Source organism: Aptenodytes patagonicus, chromosome 2, assembly GCF_965638725.1.
Source record: "Aptenodytes patagonicus chromosome 2, bAptPat1.pri.cur, whole genome shotgun sequence".
NCBI classification, from domain to species: domain Eukaryota; kingdom Metazoa; phylum Chordata; class Aves; order Sphenisciformes; family Spheniscidae; genus Aptenodytes; species Aptenodytes patagonicus.
In genome coordinates this window covers 25,339,170-25,362,318 of record NC_134950.1, presented here as the reverse complement: position 1 = coordinate 25,362,318, position 23,149 = coordinate 25,339,170, and the positions used below count along the sequence as shown (strand labels likewise).

The 23,149-nt window shown below is 40.5% G+C and overlaps 1 protein-coding gene across 2 annotated transcripts in view; it reads left to right on the top strand.

The window, feature by feature from the left end:
* Positions 1-9,227: 9,227 nt before the first annotated feature.
* The window catches only part of MTDH (metadherin), a 40,405-nt gene continuing 26,483 nt past the window's right edge, over positions 9,228-23,149 (top strand). The window contains exons 1-5 of one of the 2 annotated variants that reach the window (XM_076329362.1): positions 9,228-9,756; positions 15,995-16,099; positions 20,410-20,491; positions 20,936-21,115; positions 22,632-22,700. In XM_076329362.1, coding sequence (XP_076185477.1) covers positions 9,352-9,756; positions 15,995-16,099; positions 20,410-20,491; positions 20,936-21,115; positions 22,632-22,700 — 841 coding nt within the window. In that variant the 5' untranslated portion in view covers positions 9,228-9,351. The remainder of the gene's footprint in view (positions 9,757-15,994; positions 16,100-20,409; positions 20,492-20,935; positions 21,116-22,631; positions 22,701-23,149) is intronic. The other variant, XM_076329363.1, reaches the window with a different exon arrangement.

Sequence of the window (23,149 nt, the reverse complement as noted above, 5' to 3'; positions counted from 1 at the left end):
TTTCTTTCCTAATGCACACAGACTGCTGATATCCTGAGAATATTTTCTTATTATTGTTCAGTATAATTCCCCAAAGAATATCCCACACTTCATGAGAGGATTTGAGAGTATGATTTTAATACAGGAAATAGAATGTCTATTTTAGACACAGTAAAAATTGAGCAGCAATTGTTGAATAGTCTCCATAAATGACACATAATAAACCTAAGTATCATGAAAGTTAGTCTTTAGGTTAGAGGACTGTTTGGGTTTTTTTACTTCAAAGGGACTTTACAAATAAAATAGAAAAAAAGACAAGGGGACATGCAAAATTTTCTTCAAGTCAAAGGCCATAGGCCAGTAAGATGTGCTGACAGCACGGAGACAGCACAGCTGCAGGCAGAAAGCTGGGATGCTGCTCAGAAATTCGGTGTGCAGCCTGCAGCATTTGCATCATACTGGTTCATGATCGTGAACGTGCTGTGAAAAATATGTGGAATTAAACATCTGTGACTTTTTAGGTCTTCCTTTTTTTAATAAAACGCTAGGCCTGTTCACCTTTTGGAAGCTATCAAATGCTTCTTAAAGTTCAATATACAGAAGAATCAATTAATAGTGAGTACGGTAAAATGGAACTAAAGGGAAGTGTTCATGAATTTGACTCAAACTGCTGACTAGCAGTTTTAGCTAGAAGACAGGGTGGAAAATCCATATAGGTTGAAACAGTTCAACTTCTTTGCAATAAAATATTTCTGTTCAGAAATGCCAAAAGCTTTAAAATACAAATTTTTGTTTCAAAAGAACATTTTCTCATTTTAAAAATAGCCTAAGTTAAAACAAGAAAAAGACTAAGCAAAAGACATAACTCTAAATGAAACAGGAAAAAAGGCATGTTTCACATTTTGATTGGCCAAAATTGTTTCTGCCTTTTCAGAAAGGAATTTTTGCCATTGTCCCCATTGTTCTGGTTTAGCTTTCAGCCCAAAATATCTGTTTACTTCCCAGCTTTCTTTTTATTTACGTACTGATTTTCAGGCTCTACAAGTGTATTTTCTCAGCATAAAATTCACGGTTTTCTCAGTATTTTTGCAATACTTAGAAGGCTGGAGCATATGACGTAGAAGGAGAGTTGCTTTTGGCTAGCCTGGAGTAGAGAAATCTAAGAGGAAATTAATTGCTGTCTTCAGCTAACTAGCGTTATAGAGAAAACAGGGCCAGACTCTTCTCAGATGTGTACAGCAAAAAGACAAAAGACAATGGCTGCAAGCCGCATCACAGGAAATTCCAGTTGGATATAAAGATAATATTTTTCACAAGAGTGTGGCCAAGCACTGAAACTTGAAACTTAAAGAACCTGAAAAATCTCTGTTCGTGGAGACCTTCAAAACTTGACTGGACAAGGCTGAGCACCCTGATCAAACTTCATAGTTAGCCCTGCTTTGTGCAGGGGATGGGAATAGAGGGCTCCCTCCAACCTAATTTACTCTGTAATCCTAAATGTGAATGTTTTGCATAGTAGTGCTCTGGTTTAGATCAAAACCATACATGGAATGATTGTAACATGATTGTACGTTACCAAAGGTATGTGATTACCGAAAAGCATTGGTCTGGCAGTTAAAGTATGAAACTTCATAGAAATCTAGGTGGTCTGTCATGCTCTACTTTAGACTTTCAGTTTGAGCTTGGCTAAGGTCTAGGAGGAAATTTTCAAAAGCAAACGCTTCTTTTTAGTACCTATGTTAGACATTTAGATAGGTCGACTTATATAAATAAAAGAAGACAAAGAGTAAATTTGAATAATTTATTCTGAGCATTCACAGTTCTTAACCATTAGTTTGCATCCTGAGTTTGTTTTGGACCACTCCAACTAACTTTCCAACCAAAATTCAGGCAGCGTGCTCAGGATAGTTTACTGCAAGCACTGGTGACAAGGTTTGGCTTTCTCTGACCTACGGAGTCTTGTGTTGAAACATCTTCACAGCTCCTTATGGCACACAGCAAAGCATACATCCCTCAATTTCATTCTATAAAAACCTCACTCTGGCAAGCTGCAACACAGCCCTCACATTGTTTCAGACAGCTTGACTGAAAAAAAACCCTACAAAAAACCAGCAGTTATCTTTCAGGGTCATAGGAGTATCACATGGTACCCAAATGAAACCCAGAGGCACAACCTATTCAGTACGGACGCAGCCCGTCAGCTATAGGAGAGTCTTAAGCAGCACGGGTGTGAGCCAGCGTGTGCCACCCCAGGGCCAGGAACCAAAACGATCCCTGGGATTATTTTGTTGAGCACTATAGACATACATACTATAGACAGTGAGATCTTTCAGGGAGTCAGGTTCCAATGAGTTTTAAATGGGGCTGAGGTTTTTACTCTGTATAGGAATAGTTTCAATCTGAAGTAGATTTTAAAATCAGGAAAACTTTTTTCTTCCTATTTGATTTTCTAAAAAGTCAAATTGGTATCTAAGTTCTCACATCAATAATAACTAAGAATGCCAAATCAAGTACCTAAAAATTAGGAAATGCCATCTCTAGCATTGACGGTGCAGACTGAATTCACATATGTTCTATGTATTATTCATAGTTTCATGACTGACTGACTGGGTTTTTTTCTCCTCCATGTACAGCTTTCCATCTACTAAAAAAGGGACTGAAAAAACCATGATATCCTAGCTCAGGCAAGGGTTTGGGTTTTCTGGGTTTCTAAGAGTACAGCTGCCCAGAACAGGTCTTCTCTGTGGTAGACCTCACAGCCAAGGGTGCTCAGGCTTCACAGCACCCTGCTATACAAGCCATCAGGGGAACAGGACCAGATTAGGCCTCCTGTGGGAGCCCCAGGTGTGCTGCATGAAAAGCTCACTGAAACGGAGACGTTTCTCTCCATGATTGTAATTTCCTGGAATTGGCGTTTTCTGATAACATTTGGTATTTTGGAATATTCCCAGCTACTTCTAGGTCAGAATGACAGAAACCAGCCCAAGCCCATAACAAAATTATTTAGAATAGAACATAGAGGAACAACTAAAAGAGCTTGAATACGTCTACACTGATGCCCCTGCTGCTTCTGTCACTAGCTAGCTCAGGTACTGACAGAGCAGGAGAGTCAGCAACGTAGACTGCAGTACAAAAGGCTAAGTGCATAAACGAGCCTGCACGCTTGAGTTCTGTAATTGTATTGCTAATAAATGAACCACACGGTTTCAAGCTAACTCGGTGCCATCTGTATGAACAGCAACCACCTCTTGATCAAAATGCTGTATTATGAAAACTGTCTTGCCTACAAAATAAAGCTGTGAAAACTCTCCAAAGATAAATGTTAGAAGATCTGTTACAGGAGATATTTAATGTACACTTGAAAAAAATACAGAAAACAATCTTGTATAATGAGTGATATGAGCTAATAGGTGTTTGCTTTCCATTAATTCGAAGGGTTTTTTTCCCAGCTGGGTAGCAAGTCTTCGCATATTTATTTTTCTCAGTGCTTAGAGCTGATTGATAGAAATTTGAATGTGAACAGTATGCCAAAGTGTTCTTCACCTCCCAAGACACTCATGAGCTCTATCAGTCATAATGACAGTTTAGCTTTGATGACTAAACACTATTTATGTCAAAGGTGTAATGAGAACAGACTTACCCTTCGTACAGGGAATTAAGTTTATGATTTTTGTCAGAATGTTTCTATATTTGAATTATATGGTTATGCACAAGAATGTGAACTATAATGAAAAATAACGTAAAATTAATAAAGACTTTGAAAAGCACAGTACTCCTTAACAGTGAATTTTGACTTAGGATTCTGTGTCAGCTCAAAAAGCTGATCATGTCAACAGGAAAAATAAATAAGGTGAACTTCCAAGGTCAAAGCGGGACATGGATTACTCATCTTCTAACTGAACTGTCCTCTTCCTCTCCCCTTAGGTGGGAAAGAAATCCTTCCTGAAGCACTGCATTAGGAAAACTGAAATTGTTCAAAGGCTCGCTGAAATCATTCGCTACTCTGAGAACAGGAGGTCAGTGAGAGTTAGCCCAGGTCCCCCAGCCATTGCCTAGATGAACAAGTTCTCAGGGGACAAATTTTTTTGCAACCTACACCTTCCTTCAGCAGCCTCTCTCCAAATGGAGCTCTGTGCTTTGTCTCTCTCCCAACCCTAAATCTATGTGTTGGTGGAGACTTAGCCCCAAATACCCCAGACATTGTGTTGGATGAGACTTAAGACCAAAACATCCTAGCCATGACTCAGATAAACCTGTCCTCATGTCAGCTGAAGCACAAGATTGCAGCCACAGCCCAGGTGGAAGAGATCTCAGGAGAGAATCCTTTTGCCACCCCGTTCTTCCCTTTGGCAGCCCCTTTCCAGACCACTAAACTGCAGTTCCCACTCTTTGTGTCTCTTCTAACCTTTACCCCAAACCTAGGGGTCAGCTGAGCCCTAACCCAACATCCTCAGCCATAGCCCAGGTGAACATGTCCTCAGGGGACAATTCTTTTTGTCCCTTGCCCCTTCCTTTGGCAGTCCCTTTCCAATCCCAGTCCAAGTGGAACTCTAGACTTTCTTCTCCCAACCCTAAACAAAACCAGATCCCTAACCATAGGTGTGGGCTGAGACTTAGCCCAAGGCCCCAAACCATCAATCAGATGAAAGCAGAGAAATTTCTCAGAGGGTAATTCTTTTTGCAGCCCCTTTCCTGCCCCACTCCAAATAGAGATCCAAACTTTGTCTGTTCTCTGTCCCTAAGCCTAATTGTAGCCCCAAATCTAACACCTGATACCAACAGAGACTAGCCCAAGACCCCAAGCCATAGCCATGATGATCAAGTTCTCAGAATTCTTTCAGTAACCCTTTCTCAGGTTGACTCAAAGTCACTAGGCTCTGCCCTGTTAAAACTCTAACTTAGTCTGAATGCAAAGGATGGGTTGAGCCTTAGCTCCAGACTCTGAGCTAGCACCCAGATTAAAAAGATATCAGGGAAGAATTATTTTTGCAGCCTACCCCTTACTCTGGCTGCTCCTTTTCTGCCCCACACCAACTGTAGGTCTAGGCTTTATCTCTCTCCCAACCATGTATGTGACGTTAACGCTAACCCTAACCCCAGACATCAGCTGAGCCTCCCCCAACATGCCCAGCCATGGCCTGGATGAAAAATGTCTCAGGGAAGAATTCTTTTCATGTCCTACCCCTCTTTGGCCGCCCTTTGTAGCTCCACTCCAACTGCATCGCTAGGCGTGATGACTCTCCTGTTCCTAATCCAATCCTTAACTCTAACCCCAATCCTCAGCCTGGGCTGAGCCTTAGGCCAAGGCACCCAACCATGACCCAGATGAGTAATTTCTCAAGGAAAACTCTGTCTGCAGACTACTCAACACTTTCCTGGCTATTTGTTAATATTGCCAAGGATGGCGATTGTTGGATTGTGGATTTTTTACTGTTGTTCCCTCCTTCGGGATAAATAATGAGTATCTGCCTTAGTATTTTCAATTAATTATGTACTGAGTTCACCTTTAAGCAATCTGGAGTCATGATCTATGTGAGATAGCATAATTGCCTATTGTTCAAGATTTTTTCGACTTCCTGACACAAGAGAAACCTTGAATGTATTTTGTTGGAATTCTGCTTACTTTATTTAAATGCTGAGAGGCTTAATTTGCTTCTGCTGTATCCATCTGACTTCTAGTCTAAAGAATATCTAGAGCTGCAAGACACATGGCTTCCATATTGTTTGAGATAATCATAAAAAACGCATCGAACAGGTATTTTGAGATCTATGAAGCAATAGTTCCTCTTTCCTGATGCCATGCCAAATGGCAGGTAATGAGGTTTTGTCCTGGTTTTGGCAGGGATAGAGTTAATTTTCTTCCTAGTAGCTGGTACAGTGCTGTGGTTTGGATTTAGGGTGAGAACAATGTTGATAACACACCAATGTTTTAGTTGTTGCTAAGTAGTGCTTACACTAGTCAAGGACTTTTCAGCTTCCCATGCTCTACCGACTGAGAAGGCTGGAGGTGCACAAGGAGCTGGGAGGGGGCACAGCCAGGACAGCGGACCCAAACAGGCCAAAGGGACATTCCATACCATGTGACGTCATGCTCAGTACATAAACTGGAGGAAAGGTGGCCGGGGGGGGCCGCTGCTCGGGGACTGGCTGGGCATCGGTCAGCGGGTGGTGAGCAATTGCACTGTGCATCACTTGCTTTGTATATTATTATTATTATTATTATTATTATTAATTTTATTTCAATTATTAAACTGTTTTTATCTCAACCCATGAGTTTTCTCACTTCTACTCTTCCAATTCTCTCCCCCATCCCACCGGGGAGGGGGGAAGTGAGCGAGCGGCTGGGTGGTGCTCAGTTGCTGACTGAGGTTAAACCATGACAGGTTTAAAGATGGTTGTGGAAAGGTATTATATAGGGTATATCTAACAGCAGTTGTGATAAAACAAGGAATGTTTGCAGGGACAAGACAAACATTAAAAAAAAATTAAAATTAAGCTTTGTCTTAATTTTTTTTGGTTTTGTCATTATTTTCTCTTTTGTAATGTGTCATCCAAAATTCTGCTGTGATCCTTGGGAAAATGACATGAGAAAGGTGTTTTATACGCAGCACTGCCAGAAAGAGTCCTTGGGGTAGCTTTGGTCAAATCTATTAAGACATTTAAGGATTAATATTAAACTAATACTAGTATTAAAATTATTATGAAATAGAATGTTTGATTTGATGAGTACTGTCAGAGTAGCATGTATGTTCCCGCCATTTTTAATGAGTCACAAAAACTTTCTTCAAAATATTTCAATTGTATGCCTATTTATGGCTGTACCTCATTGTTCAGAATAAAAGGATATTTATTAGTCTCAGATTGCTTCACCAGCCGAATCAAACCGAAAGTGGCTATTTTCAAGTGAGGATCTGCTACCTTTTTTTTCCCCACATAAATCAGTTTCCTACGACTGCTCGGCTATTCACGACGCTGCCACTCGGTGGTGCCACGGCGCTGCATTTAAAAAGCTTCAGCGGGTCTGAAATTCAATAACCTGTATTGCGGAATTCAGCCCCACCAGGTTCTTGCAGTGTTTTCTTTAAAATGATCAATATCTACTGTTCTGTGGCCTTGGTTTAAAAAAAAAAAAAATCCATTGTAGCTGAATAATGCTTTCAAATTGGTTAGGCATATTTTTTTCAGATAATGTATTTTGAACTAAAACTACACGATCACTGTCCCATCACCTATGTCTATGTAGAGCAACATCTTAAACAAAGAAAGTACTTATAGAATAATTTATTTGACATGCTAGGGTGGCTGAGTTGTGCAACAAACAGTACAATGATAGTTAATATTTTCCAATAAATGTGCACACTCTATGCTAAAGTGTAAAAGGCTTATAAAAAAACAAAGTATTATGACTTTGAATAAAAAAAGTTAATCTTCTAAAAGTATATGTCTACCAGTAAAATGCTCCGCTGAGATTGTTGCTATCACTACTTCCAGCAATATCCTTCGTTCCAACTGAAGTCAATTAGAAAAGGAGGAACTGACTGCCTGGTGGTATCATAAAAAAACTAGGACTTAGAAGCAATGTAGGAGTACTTTACTAAAAAACTTTGAGAACAATAAAAACATATGAATACTTGTTTGTGAAAGATATATTGACTTTACAAAATAAAGCAAAGTTATGAATATATGAAAACAGCATAAGCTATCACTGTGCTGTTTAAACAAACAAATTTTATTTTACTGTATTTTAAATGTCAAGTATCCCATGCAGATTTCAATACACTAAACCCAGATATTTTTATAGCAGGCTATGAGAGAGGAACACTTTTTATAAGTAGAATTGCAAATGCAAAGAATGGGACACACTACTTTCCAGCAATGCGCCACTGCAGAAGACTATAGTCACTGTAAAGCCACTCAACAGCACCGGCTCTGAGGTTCTGACAACTCAAATTCTGCAGAAACCCTGGATGCTGTGAGACCAGATTTCTGAAAAATTAAGACATGCATTTGGAGTCAAATTTTTTTAGACCTCATTTTTAAAGTATGTGGAGAGATGCATTTTTTGAGCTCCCAACGACAGAACGACTCCCACTGTGATGCACACAGCTGTATTTTACACAAAGCTATTTAATTCAATGTATTAAGCCAGTTTGCGGGAGTTAAGATCTTAGAAAATATGGCTCTTAGAAAATATCTATGTGGTTATATTATCTTGACTGGTATATTTAAAAAGAACTAAAAGCAGACCGATTTTCGGCGACGTTTTCAAATGCTTTCTCTGCAGAAGAGATGGCCTCTGAGGGGCCCTGATCCCGGCCTCCGGAGCCTGACAGGAAGCAGCGTCTACCTGCAAGTCCCAGAGACTCCCGACATGGCCCCGGGGCTGCTGCTGGAGTTACCGGTGGCAACGGCACCCACAAGCCGGCAGTCAACCTACCCGCACCCGAGCTGCGCCGCCTCTCTGGGGCAACCGCCAACTAAAATAGAGCCGATTAGTGACCGTTACCGTGGAAACGCACCCACGTTACTGCGGGTCTGGGAAGGCCCTGCTGGGGCAGGGACACCAGTGCCGAGGCGGTCCCTCACCCGCTGCCTCACCGCCGCGCCAGGCGGCCCGGGGGCGGCCCGTCTCCGCGCAGCGCTGCACGTACCACAGCACGGGCATGTTTCAGTGGGGGGTGCCAACAGGGGAAGGAGCACTGCCCGCCGAAACGGCGGCAGAGGCGGACAAGAGGCCACCTCGGGGCCGCCAACCCCGGGCACAACCGCCTGCCCCGGCTCCCTGTGAAGCGCCGCGGGGCCTCCCGTCCCGGCCGCATGGGCGACGCGGCCCCACCGCCGGGCGGCGCCAAGCAGCCCCCGGGCCACCGCCTCCCCCGCCGCTCCCGCCCCGCTCGCTGGCTGCCACGTCGAGGTTGCTCTCCGCGCCGCCCCTCCGCGCCGCCCCCGCCTTCCCCGCGGCCGGCACCGCCCTGGACAAGGCGGGGCGGGGGGGGCGGGGGAGGAGGAGGGCGCCAGGCGGCCCCGCGGCCGCTGGGGGGGCGGGAGGCGGGGAGCTCCGCCCCCCCCTTCAGGCGTCACCCTCCGCCCCGCGCGCGGCGGTGCGCTGCGGCAGCGGCGGGCGTTCGGCGGGGCGGTGACGTTGCGCGCGAGGCGGAGGGCGGGGAGGAAGAGGAGGAGACCCGGGCGCCTCCGGGGCTGAGGCAGCTGCGTCCCGCCGAGGCTCCGCTCGTGTCCCGTCCTTCCCCCCCCACCCCCGGCGGCTCCGGCTCGGGCAGGCGAGCGCGGCTATCCTGAGGCCGCGATGCGCTCGGCCTGAGCGCTCCCTTGCCGCCCCGCCCGGTTTGGGCCTCTGCGGGGCAGGGGACCGCGATGACTGCGGGGAGCTGGCAGGAGACGGCGGCCCAGCAGGCCGAGGAGGCGGCGGCCCGGGTGCGGGACGTCCTGTCGGGCGGCCTGGGCCTGCTGCGCGCCGAGCTGGGCCTCGAGCTGGGCCTCGACCCGCAGGGCCTGCCCACCTGGCTCGCCCTGGTGGTCCCGGCTGCGCTGGGGCTGGGGCTGCTGGGGCTGCTCCTGGCCGTGGCCTGCGGAGGCGGCCTCCGTAAGAAGCCAGCGCGGAGCGCGACGGAGAGGAAGGGTGACGAGGCGGCCGGCGCGGGCCTGACAGCCGGCGGGGGCCAGGGCAAGGCGGCGGGTCCGGGCCCCGGGCAGCTGCACCTGAAAGGCGAGGAGCAGAAGAAGCGAAACAAGAAGAAGCTGCCGGAGAAAACGGCGCGGGTGAGGGAGGCTGCGACGGCCGCGCCGCTCGGGAGGGAAGGGGTGAGGACACAGTGGGGCGGGGGAGGCGGCTGGGCCCGGGCGCCGCCGGAGGGGGGATGAAAGGCTCATTGACAGCGGCAGGATGGGGGCGGCGGCGGAGTTTGCGGTGGCACCCGCCCGGCCGGGCGCGGCGAGTCCCCTGCGGGAAGGCGGGGGTGAGGTCGCGTCTGACGAGCGGCCCCGAGCGCGGCTGCCTCTCCCCAGGCCTTGTCCCCGGTGCCCCCTGCTCGGTGAAACGCCTGCCGGTCAGATAGGCACCGGTGAGAAGGGGGAGGACCGACCGCAGGGTCTGGAGGCCATAGAGCTCCCCCCGAGCCGCCGTGCGATTCACCTGGGTGATATTTGCCTGTGGAAGGGATGGGAGGGTCCTGACTGTCTGCTCTGGAGCTGTCTCGTGTCGGGCTACTCGGTTGCTTTGAAAGCCTGGAGGAGCAGCGCGCACACACGGAAATTGCACGTTAATAGTCCTGGATGATGAGGAAAACACTTCGTTTCCTTTAAGAAGCTTTTTAATGGAAACGAGAATTATATGTAAACATTATTTTTTCATTATTATTCATCGAATGCTTACAGGGTTAGGAACCAGTAGTGGAGACCTTAATATGGCTTAGAATTTCAAGCCAGGAGTTGCAGTCCAGGCAGGTATAGACTATTGGAAGCAGCATTGTAAGCCCCATAAATGCTGTGATGATTCAAACTTGAGTAAGGCTTTTTGCTGTGTCTTTTCGACAGAATATGTTAACATCGGTTCTGTGGTGAGCTTGCCTCAGTAGCAATATGTCTGATTTAGTTGTTACAGTAAGGATCATCTCCTTTAATAAGGAAATCTGTGTCTTAGCAGCCCCCTAAAACCAGATCATTCCTGGTTTGTTTGGTTGGTTTTTTTTAATCCTCAGTGTGTGGTGTGGGAACCTTGTATCTTTGACAGTATATGTGCACTTCATGAGAAAATCAGTAGAATGCAGAAATTATCGACTTTCCTTTTAAAGCTTCCAGTTATCATAGTTTTGGGTCTTGAAGGGATTGCTTCTATAGCTTTTATATTGTTAGTGTGTTTGTAATCCTATTTCTGTCCAAATGGATTATAGGAATGAAAGTGTAGCAGATGTCCCCTGCCTGTTACAACTGTGTCTTTTAATTATTTCTTGCTCTATAAAATCTGAATTGTTTACCTAATGACCAGAAAAAGGAGAGAAAATGGGTTTGTACCTTCATTTGAGTCTGTGGCAGTATTAAGACTTGAGATGTCTGGGTATTTTTTAATGAGAAGTTAAGGCTAGAATATCTTAAAACAAAACAAGTCTGCATACGCCACCAACCTGTCTTTGAGCAGTGAACTACTGAAGTTGATTCTGGAAGTTGCAAGAGACTGAATGCTGAGCACCAAGAAGAGGAAGCATTGTGATTCAGAATCTTTCCAGTGTAGCTAGGTCTCCATTTTGGAGAAGGCATGTTAAAGATGCAATTTTTTTTCCCATCTTGAACAGCAAATCCTTCAAGATTTAGTAGATCTGTTACGCCTTCTTGAAAACAAAGACTAATCCTAGAAATAACTCAGATTTTGCTTGTTTTATTTTCTTTAAGCTCCAGTATAAAACCAAACCATAAACTCTTGCAAGTCATCATTGAAGACATTAAAAAATGCCTCAACAGAAGATAAAGTGAAGAGGTAGATACACTGTTAACTTGACAATGCTCTGTAGTGCAGGGCTTCATAGAAGCAAACTTTGTATTAATTTTATATAAAACTTAACTAACTGACACTTTTGGTGAATATAAATACTTATACTGTTTCAAGCTTGGTTTACTCAGGTACAAAATAAAGTTAAGGCTATGTAAGAGCAAATATTTTCTGAATAAAAAGAGTAAAACAGTTTTTCAGCTGTCAAGCTGTCATTCTGTGTTGTTAAGATTTTTAAAGTTATTTTTATAGTACTTCGTATTCACTATTTCCATGCAGAGGTGAAAAAAAAACCAAACCTTTTCCAAAAAGAAAATGCGCAAACTGTAGTGCAAATAAGTTTATACCAGTGGCAAAGTTTAAGAGGCCTGCCTCATGCTCATTTTCCAAGATAAGCTCATAGAGACCTGTATTAGCATGTCCCAATATTTTCTGACTTTCACATGAAAAATTCTCAAAATAACATTGGAAATTTAAAGATGCAACAAAAATTCTTACTGATTACTGCCTAGTTATTTTCGTCTTGTGTTTTTGTATGCTGTGATGCTAATACTGAGGTCTGTGAAGGGAAAAGAGTAAGCCTATTATCAGTAGATTTACTACAGGGTTTGCTATGCCAGGGTCTAGATTTCCATTGAGGGCATTTCAGAAAGCTTAGAGCAACTGGTCTGTAGCATTAAAGAGCACACTAACCCTACAGCTTTTAATTAGACATCTGTACTTTAGTACAGAATTACTGAGCTCATCATATGGCAGGTGATGCATAACTCTCATCAGTCAGGATGAGAAGTGTTCTTCACTGTACCCTTTCTGAGGAAGTATTATTGCTTTGTTTCTTGCACGTGGCTTTATTCAGTTCCTGTGTAGGCAGGGTACAACTTAACTGATATTTTTAGTAAAATAGGTTTAGTTGAATAGCACTGCATTGACTGGATACAGTAGCAACTATGAGATTCTGTTTATTTACTTGCTATGGGCAGACTGAGAAAAAAAATGAAGGTGAAATGGTTTAGCAGTCATTAACACTAGTTTACAGAGCCAGTTCTGGCTTTCTCCAGCTGCTTGGCGCAAGGTAGTATCATGGTAGCCTTACTTTAGATTCTGTGCAGTAAACCTGAAGCCTCTTTTTTTTGTTGTTTTTTTCTAGCTCCTGGCAGGGGCAGAGCTCTGTCTCCTGTCACAGAGTTCTTTGGCCCCTGTTAAGATTTTTTTTTTCCTTTCCAAAAATCTCTTGATCTTTAATTTTAATTCCTTTCCCTTCTGAATAATTGTTGTGCCTCTCTCTTCTACTTTTTAAACCTTCAGCAGAAAAAGGTGAAACTGTTCTTACATGGTTTCTGTACGATCTGCAAAACACCATAGAAACTTGAGAGTAACCATCTTCTGTACTCTGCTACAGATTTAGAAAGCCATTCATACCGTCTATTTGTAGCTGCAGAAAATACCAAATTGGCTATGTACTTCCTATTGTTCGAAGTACACCTGGACAGTAAATGCTACATATTTTAGTAAAAGCATTTGCATTCATTTCAGAAAGTTTCCTACTTGGTCTTCTTGAAAGAACTTTTCAGGTTATGACTGTTTTATGCTTATTGCACTTAGAAATAGACTGCATAAACTTTCAACTGATACTCACGTGTTGTTTTTGTGTATGTTATTTGTCAAATTTTAGGAGAAGTAGGGCTGTAGGATTCTCCAGTGCTCAAAGAGAAAATTGCTTGGTTTCTTAAGAGAAGCTTACAGAAAATAATATGGGTAAACAGATTCTTTCATTGGCCAAAGATATTCTAAGTAGGCATATCTTTATAATGTGTAACTAAGGACTTTGGCTAATATGGCCTTGTAAGACTCAAATGACAGCAATTTTATTACTGCTATTTGAAGTGTGAAACTGAGTTATCCATTGCTCTATGCCATATTTGAAGAACAATATTTTTCATTTTAACAGTCTCAGCAAAACCTTTATTCTACTTTTGGATTATCTTAACGTCCTCAAATGAATGTGTGTGAAAAACGTTTATTTAAATATTGGGATTTTAAGGTCAGCAGGCAAGAAATGCATTCAGAAATCAGTAGTGTTGACAGCACTGTTTCTGCCTTGTTGCATCTTCCCTACAGCTTTTAGGATGAGGGGAAAAAATATGGCAAATAATAAATTGCACAATTTGAATGAATTAATATTGTCAGTGGATGTTTAATATATTACTATAAAGTTTTAAACTTAGTCTTTTTGGCTGTAGTTGTCTTTTAAAAGAAACATTTCTGAATACTATAGAAAAGCTTTTTTCTTTCCTGCTTCTGTTACTATCTTTGGTATATCCAAAAATGGTCACATGAATTTTGGTTAAATTTCTATGATTCATCTGTGGGCAGAATATAAATGTGGAAAGTGTCCACTGAAAAGGAGACTGTTACAATTCAGGGATATGTTCAGGGAGAAATGTATCAAAGTACAAGTTTTTAAACATATATCTAGTGGTTGTTGTTTACATGATCAGATGATCAGACAGCATTTTAAACAGTCATGTGGATTAATTTTTCCAGAGGGTTCTTAATGGATATGAATTAGTTTATTACTTCAGAGAAACAGCTGAATTTTTTTGAAATTAAAGATTAAAACGTTTATCTATTGAATTTTTGAGAGGGATTAAGAAAGTGGTTTTCAATTTAAGGTATATATGTAATAGCAAAGAACCAAAACAAGGGACAGAATTTAAAAAGTTAGTTGGCTGTAAACATTTTTGACACAAGTCCAATACCAGAGGCAGCAAATCTGTTCTCTAACTCTACTGCTAAATAACTTAGAAATAGTGATTCTTTCTCCAGCTTAAGATCTTAAATGTCACGGGTACTAACATGGATTAAAAGACATCACACCACTAATAACATTGCTGTGCGGAATCTGGAGAAAATAGAGGTGTTCAAGAACTGATTTTTGGTAACGGGTTGTTTTCAGGATTGAATATCAGGTCATCGGTATCCCTGTGGAATCAAGTACTGTGAGCTTCGTTGAGAGGAACTTAGAGTTTTGAGACACAGATCTGTAAAATATACTTGATTTTCAGAATGCTGAGAGAAATGTACTGCATCTTAGATATGAAGAGTCTAGTTTAAAGCTGATTGTTGCAGGAGAAGAAGGGTTAGGTGACCTGATCTTTCAAAATCTATTAATAGTTACAAAATAAGAAGTTGGCATGCTGGGTAACTACAGTAAGCAATACTATGTTATGCACTGGTGAAAGCATGCAAAGGGTGATTTGTAAGCATAATGTAACATGGCAAGACTTAAATACCTGTACCACTTAAATTGAGGATCAGATCTGATATTTGAAGGAATAGGTCACACTAAGTTGTAATATGGCCTTTGTTTTACTTTAAAGCAATCAGGTTCATGTGATGCAGAGTTAAAATAGCTTTTGGTTTTTTAATAACAAAAATAATTAAAGATAATATAGTTTGAACTTTATTTAAAAAGAAATTGTAGAAATTAAAGCAACTATGAAGTAGTTATTTATGCTTAATATCTTACTTAATTTTCAGTCTTTAATTTATCTGAATCATTATGAATGTGAATCAATATGAAACTTGTGTGGACTCAGTATCAATTACTACTCTTGACAATTGTTTTTTACTCAGTGAAATTAATGCCTAACAGTAGTATAATGCTTTGCTTATTTTCATCTTTTCTGCAGTTAAACACAGTAACTTCAGTCATAGCTTTTTGTTAACAATAAACACGACTTTAAAAAATTACTACATTTTTGCATAGGGAATATATAGGCTAAGGTGTATGCCGTTGCTGTCAAAGCTGATCTTAAAGACTAATTTAATGACTGTCCAGAGTTTTAACTTTATATGTTAAATAACACATGCTGATTTTCTTTCCTTTATTATGTGAGGGGGAAATGAAAGACTGACATAACGACTATAATCAAGTCTGTCTGAAAAGAACAAGGGGATGTCATGCTTAGTCATGCTTCGTGTTTGACTTCTAATTTCTGTGCTACTATGAAGTTTAACTTATGAAGGAAATGAGCTGTGAGGGATATGCAGAGGCAGAACTTGCAGAAATTTGGTCAAGGTAGAAATGATTTTAAAAATTCAGCCTGTTGCTGAATTGCTATAAAGTGGTAAATGCATTCATTTAATTAGATAATTTATGGCACAACTGTATGTTCTGAATCAGTTTTCAGAACAGCTACAGAGGACTGTAGCTGTTCTGAAGGCTGTTAACTTTCAGAAATTTACCTTTTGATAAGCAATTCCTGTGTTGGGTAGGATTGAGATGAAATGAGGAGACTTCTGTTTTCTTTCCTTTCTCATTTCTGTGTTTGGTAAATACAGAATTGCAGTAGATACTTTGAGTGCCAATCCATGATTCTGTCTGCTTTACTTAATAATCTTGCGAGCATTTTTCAGTCAACAAATAGTTGCATTTCAGTAATAGTGTAATTTGAGCTTTGCTTCATCTGCTTCCTCCAAATTTTTTATTATTCACACTTATTGTTCACACAGCCTAATGGACGGTCTTTCCTCGATGTATCTGAGGATGAAGTAATACAAACTGTCCGTAAAGAAAATATAAAGCAGCCTGTGGACACAGAAAAGAAGAATGAAAAGGTCAGTTATGGATATGAAACGACAATGTCAAAGTTTAGTGTGTGTTATTTCAATGTCTAATAACTCTATTTGTGATTTGAAATCCTGTTACTTACTAAGTGAAGAGGTATCTTTCTTACTATGAAGAGTACTAATCTAATTTGGTGTTGGAAAGAGCTAAAGTAGTCTTTTCTTAACTTCTGAGATCATGCCTTATCATGGAATGTTTGCATCAAGCAAACTCCCCTTCCCGCCCCCCCCAACTAAACACTGTTTGCCATGTGAAAATGTTAAGCCTACAGAAATTAAGTTTGTGTTTCATCTTTGCTGGCTTCTGTAGAGATGCAACATAATGATAGTATTGTTAAGTGGCTTGAAAATGGTCTACCATTTGGGGGACTACTATTCAAAGGATTAAGACCATGTGCCTGCTTATTTTTTTTGTCAGATATATCCATTAATGATTAGAGTTTTTAATTTCTGGTGACAAATATGGGCTTTGAAGTCTGGTGTGAGCTTTTTGTTATGCAAATTGAACAGCTACATTAAAAACATCTTTTCAAAGCTTGGTCTGTAGCTTTATCTAAAAGGTAACCATACTAATGGCAATGTTACTTTTTGCATTGTGAGGACTAATTCTTCTAGCCTTATCACAAATGCTATCATTTGTAAGCAACATGGATATATTTATGATAGGCCTTTGATGATAATTTTTTGGGTTGGTTCTTTTGCTAATGTTGTGCATTAAACTTTCCTACTGTCATGGATTTCTAATTGATTTTCTTCAACAAAATATATTTGTTCTAACTATACTGAGGAGTATTGGAAAAATAAATGATTCGGCATAGTCAGAAACCAGTAGTTGATTATTATAACTTGTTTAGCTCGTTCAAGCTTTAACTTACTTGACTATCTTATAACAACTTCTTTCGCAGTTGGTATGTTGGCTAAAAGATTATATCTTGTTAATTGGCTATAGGACTCTAAACATTTTTAGCGTTGGCAAATATAAAGACTTTTCTGTGAAATGGCTTTGCCTTAAAATTTCATGCTGCACACTTCTTCTTCTCCATGTGTTGCATATCAGATTGACTTTGTGGGGTCTTTTCCAAGAACATAATAAAATTTGATCCTGAAGGAATAACTATATTTTTCTTCCCAGCTTTCACTTTATCTCAAGCAGGTTTCCAAGTAGGTAAGGTGTTTAAATGCTAAACTTGAGCTTTACCTTAAAATTGCAAACACAGTGATCTGAATTTTAAAATGTTAAGTTGAAGCTGCAGCTCCAGGAAATCAGTACCACTATATAGATATGGATGCTTATTCAACTGATTATGTTTTCATATCACTTTGGGGAACCCTGGACAAAGCATGATTGCCTCAGGAGTTGATTGTTACCTTTCAATTAAAAACATACCCAAGAACTTTCTTTAAATTGCAGGTAACTTTACAGGCATCTAATTACTTGGTTAAGCCTCTCAGGGCATCTGTTGCATTTGTAACATTATAAACCTGCTGAGAAGATTGTAAGGGGTCCTGTGTATGTGTCTTTGTATAGCTTGGGAAGGGTGGTATAAGTCAATGGGTGGGATTTAAGTAGTATGTGCATGTGTGTAGATATATGAATATATATAATCTATGACCTGAAGGGTATGATTTTTTTTTGTGCTTGAATATATGCTTTCAGTGAAAATCTCACTCCCTTTGTGTTTCTGTGTTTCTTAGCTGCTTCAGGGTTGTGAATTTTATGCATGTTTTTTCAGGATGGTCATTTAAGTTGTATTCTCTTGTTCTGCTTTGGGGGAGGGGAATGGCTGGATTGTGGCTGTTCATAGGGTTTACGGTTCTCTTGACATGTTGAATAGTTTCTTCCCTTTTTTCTGTTTTAGTGATTTGCACAGTACAGGGTGGGGGTGTTTTTTAGTTTTTAGTGTAAGGGACTGTATCAAAGAAGGACTCTGGATGAGATTGCAGGATGTTAAAACTTCATTACCTGTTCTGTTTGCAAACATGCAACTGCCTTGTCTTGAATACTAGAAATACACAGACCGTTAGGGATGAGGAAGAAAGGTTTATTGTTCTATTGTTCTTGCATGGGGGACAGTGCATCTTAAAGACTTAAAAAATTTTGGTAGGCCTGCTGAGTTCCTCATGTGCTCTTTGGCTGGTGGCAGAGCCAACACTGGCAGCTTTCTGTGTTGCAGAAGGTGACACTTTGAATGAATAGGCTTCTGCAAAATGATCGGCTAGCTTGCTCAGTAACCTTTAGCATGTCTTGCTGTTTCAGTCAGTTTGTTACTGAGGTAGCGACTGTTACAGCACTAAGTTTGGCAGTTGGTGAGTAAATTGGATAACTAATTATGGTTCTGGTTTCTCGGATCAGATTCTAGTCACTCAGGTTAGGAAAGTAAATGTATTTTCAAGATTTGAATTCTTGATCTTTTTATAAACAGTGTTTGTTAGTAACAAACATTTTTAAAACTGTTGAACTTTGCTGTCTTCATGAGAAATGTAAAAATTGATGTCAATACCTCTGTAGGAGCTATTTATTTAAGAAACTGGAGTTATAACTTGGAGGAGCAGTCATTTTAAACTGCCATCTGGGAGACTTCTGAAGTCGTTTCAGGTGTTCTCTTAGTGCCAGAGGACAGTTGGGCAGTTATGGCTTTGTGGGTGGGAGATTCCGAGACCTCAACTTCCATTCTCAGTGTAGCTGAAAATGTGAGACGTGGGTACAAACTTACTAACCTTTCCTCTGCTTGAGCTCCAAGAAGCAATTCATAACTGTTTTTCATGCTGTTTTTCACTTTCCTTTTTAATTCTTTCCTTAGAAGGTGCTCTGGCAAATAATTTGGCTTGTTCATGTTTTTAGAACCAGTTCTTAGGTTGCTTTTGAAACCGGCCCTTCTCTTTTGGAGACTTTTCAGAAGTTAGATAGCTGGTATGTGGGTAAAGGTAGTCTACTGAGCAAGTAAGTGAGATAATTCAGTTTGGGTGCATCCGTATTGTGGGTCCCCTAGTGCAGTAAACCATGAGTTAACTGTTCAAATCAGTTCCCTAACTGTTATAGGTGTGTTGGCACAGCATTGCAAAAAGCAGTGAAATGTTTATTGTCTCTGGTGCTGCACTAACAAGCTATACTGCTTTCAGTACCTATATTGAAGCTACATGATACTTTTTGGGCATGCTAACTCAAAGGCATGTGAACTGCATGCCATTGTGGGCCTGCAGGATATCTGCTGCAGCTGTGGTGATAATTCAGCTGTTACCAATTCTGAATTCTAGAGAGGTTGTTATACTCTTCTTGGACATCTAAGACTAGAAGATCATATAGCTTGAACTCAGGTATGAAGTTGGCAATTACTAGTCTTACTCTGGCAGAAGCATATATTCCAGAAAGACATCCAGCATTCTTAGAATATCCTTATTCAAATATTCCAGAGAGAGTGAATCAGTGAATAGTTCCTCTTATAACATTTAAGTGGATAACCATCTTTCTTTAAAAAGTCTGGGGTTTTTTGTTCAGGTTTATCTGGTGGTTCTAACACCTTTCTTCACTAGATTGAAAAGCTTCTCAGTACTGTATTTTCTTTCTAAGAAGGTAGTCAAGTCAATTTGCTATCACTTTAGCTTACCAAAAGATTAAATTCCAAAGCTTTCTGCAGTATACTCTCTCCCAATATCTTGGGTCATTTTTCATCTTTTTTTCTCAGTGTTATCTTTTTAACACTTTATATTGCTACCTGTTGCACCAAAACTGCTTGCAGAAGGAGTCATCTCTGTTCCTCTTTGTTTATCTCTGCTTGTATAGCCAAGAAGCCATAACTGGTGAAACCTTGGGGAAAAAAAACTGTATAATATGGACTATAATCACAGTTCCTGTTTTGAAGTAATTTTCCAAGCTGGAATTCTCTTACCTACTTTTTTTAAATGAGTCACTGGCATTATTTATTTCTCCATGTATAACTTTATACTTGCTTCTGTACAAAACAAATTTTGCCAGAGTGGGATCTGCCTGCCAAACAATTCATTACTCATCTGTGACTGTGGTGCTGTCAGCATAGCTTCTTCCACCAGGCTTTGTGCTCTGTAGCATAAGTAACCGCTCCCTCCACCTGCCGTTTGTGTACTGCATAAGTCTTTTATGTTACTTCAATAGTCTTAACTTATGTTTAGCAATTAGTATTGTCTAGTACTCCTTTCAAGGGACTGTCCATACAGAGGGTTGTTCAGGAAAATCTGTTTCAAATTTACTCCTGTATTTCGGTGGGGGGGAATTCTAAATCACTATGACAAGTGATTATTAAGATAATGTTTTGTTTTTATTCTAGTCAAAGAAAAAAAAGAAATCAAAGGGAGATGCTAAAACAGTTCAGGATATGTCTCGTCTAGATGGAAAGGAAGTTGATGAAGGTACTGAATACACACAAAAAAAAATGCAATTAGACCTTTTTTGGCTTAAATGCTGTTTATTTGTTTGTCCTTCATAAAGAAACGTAAGAAACTAATTTTGTCATAACTCCATAGTCACATATTATATCTGGAAGTCTGATCTTTGAAACAACAGTATTTAATAACTTCAACTGATTTTTTTGAAGTTAAACTTAAAAAAAACCTGAGAAGTCGTGAATAGTAGGGCCCTCATGTTCATGTTTTGCTCTGTGAAGCAAAGCATTGCATCTAGACCTTTGGCCACTTGTTCATGTTTTCAAACTAATGTTGAAGTTAACTGCCATGTCTATGATTTTTAAACTGAACCTGTACTCAGACTTCAGCTTGATATGAAACAAGCTAAAACTCTTTCCTTTTTGCTCTCTTGACTTATATAGTGATGTTTTCATTTGGGGGATGTTTTAGGAACCTGGGAAACTAAAATCAGTAACAGAGAGAAGCGACAGCAGCGTAAGCGAGACAAGGTGCTGACTGACGGTGGCTCAGGAGAATCAAATCTCCAAGGGGTGGAAAATACAGTTACTGTATCCATTGAACAACTGATGCCTACGCCATCGCTTCCGGTTGGTCTCAGAAAAAATAAAGGTATGATGGTTGATAGGTCTCTGAACGTTATTCTAGAAAGATAACTTTACTTAAATGCTTAAATAGTGACTCTGTTTTGGACGTATGGTAGGTATATTTGGAGGTGTAACTCTTGAGGAAATTATTTCAAGCTGTGTAAAGGTATTTTTCATTGTGTAAAACTCCCCCTTTTTTTGAGCCACACTTTTGGGGAAGCTCAGGAGAGAATGTTCTGGAGTAAGTGGCTGAGACACTGGCCTCCACACTGGTGCTCTGTTAGTAACTGCACAGCTGCATAGGCATATGTCCCCATTCCTTCACTTGTGCTCTGCTGATTCTGCCCTTTATGTTTCTGGAAACTTCAAAGGCACCCTCAGCACTGCTGCAGGCAGCACCAACCCCTTAACTTTTTGAACATTTCCTTGTGGGAAGGTCATGCCCATGAATTCTCTTTACAGATCATTCACTGCTTAACATGTAGACATTTTTTCCAACATAGATTTAGTAGTACTTGTACTAAAGCTGTTCATAATGGTGGGGCACATCTGGCTGAGATTTAGTAATTAATTATTATAGCTAAGGATTCAATAAGGAAATGTAAGCTTTAGCTTCTATGGCTGCTACTGTTTCAGAAAAAAGTTGCATGGGCTGGTTTAAACCATGTGTAGGCACAGGAATTCATATTTGGCTGCAACTGAGAAGTGGTTTAAGAAGCTAAAAGAATCTGAAGACGCAGTTTAGCTTTCTAACTACTTTTAACATACTGATACATTTGGTGCTTTAATTAGATGAAACTTGATGTTCTAGCAAAGTGACAAAAAGACTGAACCTAGCAACTGTCTGGTACCTTGTAAAAATGTATTGAAATTTGCATGCCTTATCTGGTGTTTTTATTGACACTTCTTTGCATCTTGACTGAGTGCGTGGTTCTTGTCGCTGAGGACTAGATCAATTGTTTCCTGTTTTCTTTTTTTTCTGTCTGTTTACACACATGCAGCTTCAAGAAATGGTAATTCCAATTGTCTATATACTCTGTGGCTAGCCATAACTACTGTAACCTCTCTAGCCAGAGTCCTTTATGCATCATATATTCTTATGTATCACCTTGTACCAGACTACTCTGAAAATAATTCAGCTGTATCTAGTGTTTTCACGGTAAGGTAGAAGTTAGAAATAGCTATATATTTCTGAAATACTTAGAGCTGCCCTTTGCTTGAAAATGTCAGCCTCTGTTTTAGATTGTGCTCGCCATTCTTGGGGAAACTAGCTGGAGTTCTTTGAAATCTGCAGTTACTTGGTTTATAGGTCCTAAATCAGTTTTGAGTTTATTCTGTCTGCAAAATAAACATAAATAATAATAAAAAAAGAGCATTTTAATTTTATTCTTAAGTTTTCTGGAAATGTCTTAATTCACTTTGGGGTATTGATTTTTTTTTTCCTTAAAATATCAGTGATGGATACTCTTTGAAGATTTTTACAGGTGTTGCTACTTTGAAAAAACTTACTCTAGCTCTATTTCCTCTTACTTGTTAATCAGGTGATGCACTTCTGAATGCGCAAGTTAGCAGCTCTAAACCTGCAAAGGGGGAATCATCAGTTCCACAAGGTAAAAGGCTTTCATTATTAGGCATCCTAATTAACTAGAAAAGTGTTTTACAGAAGTGAAAACAAATTGTCACTGCAGGATTTTGTGCGGTTACTGGTGTAGAACTTTATTATGCAGGTGGCTTTTTTGGCTATGCAAATGTTATACTTCTAAGTTGCAGTTACTTCCTAACAGGTTGAAAACAGTCTGTTACACGTAGAAGAAGGATTTGATATCTAGAATTTTCAACCAGATTACCTATTATACAAATTGCTACTTACAGAACAGTAAAGCTTATTCTCAAGCTCCACTTCAAACTTCTTTATGCTAACTTTTCAAACTTACTCACTTTTTTGTGTTAATGAATTGATTATTTGCTCAAAGAAAAACTGCAAAGAGCTCAAAGATACCAGTCCTGGTTATTGTAAAGTTTGCATTTGTTTCAGATTGTATACACAAGTTACAGATTG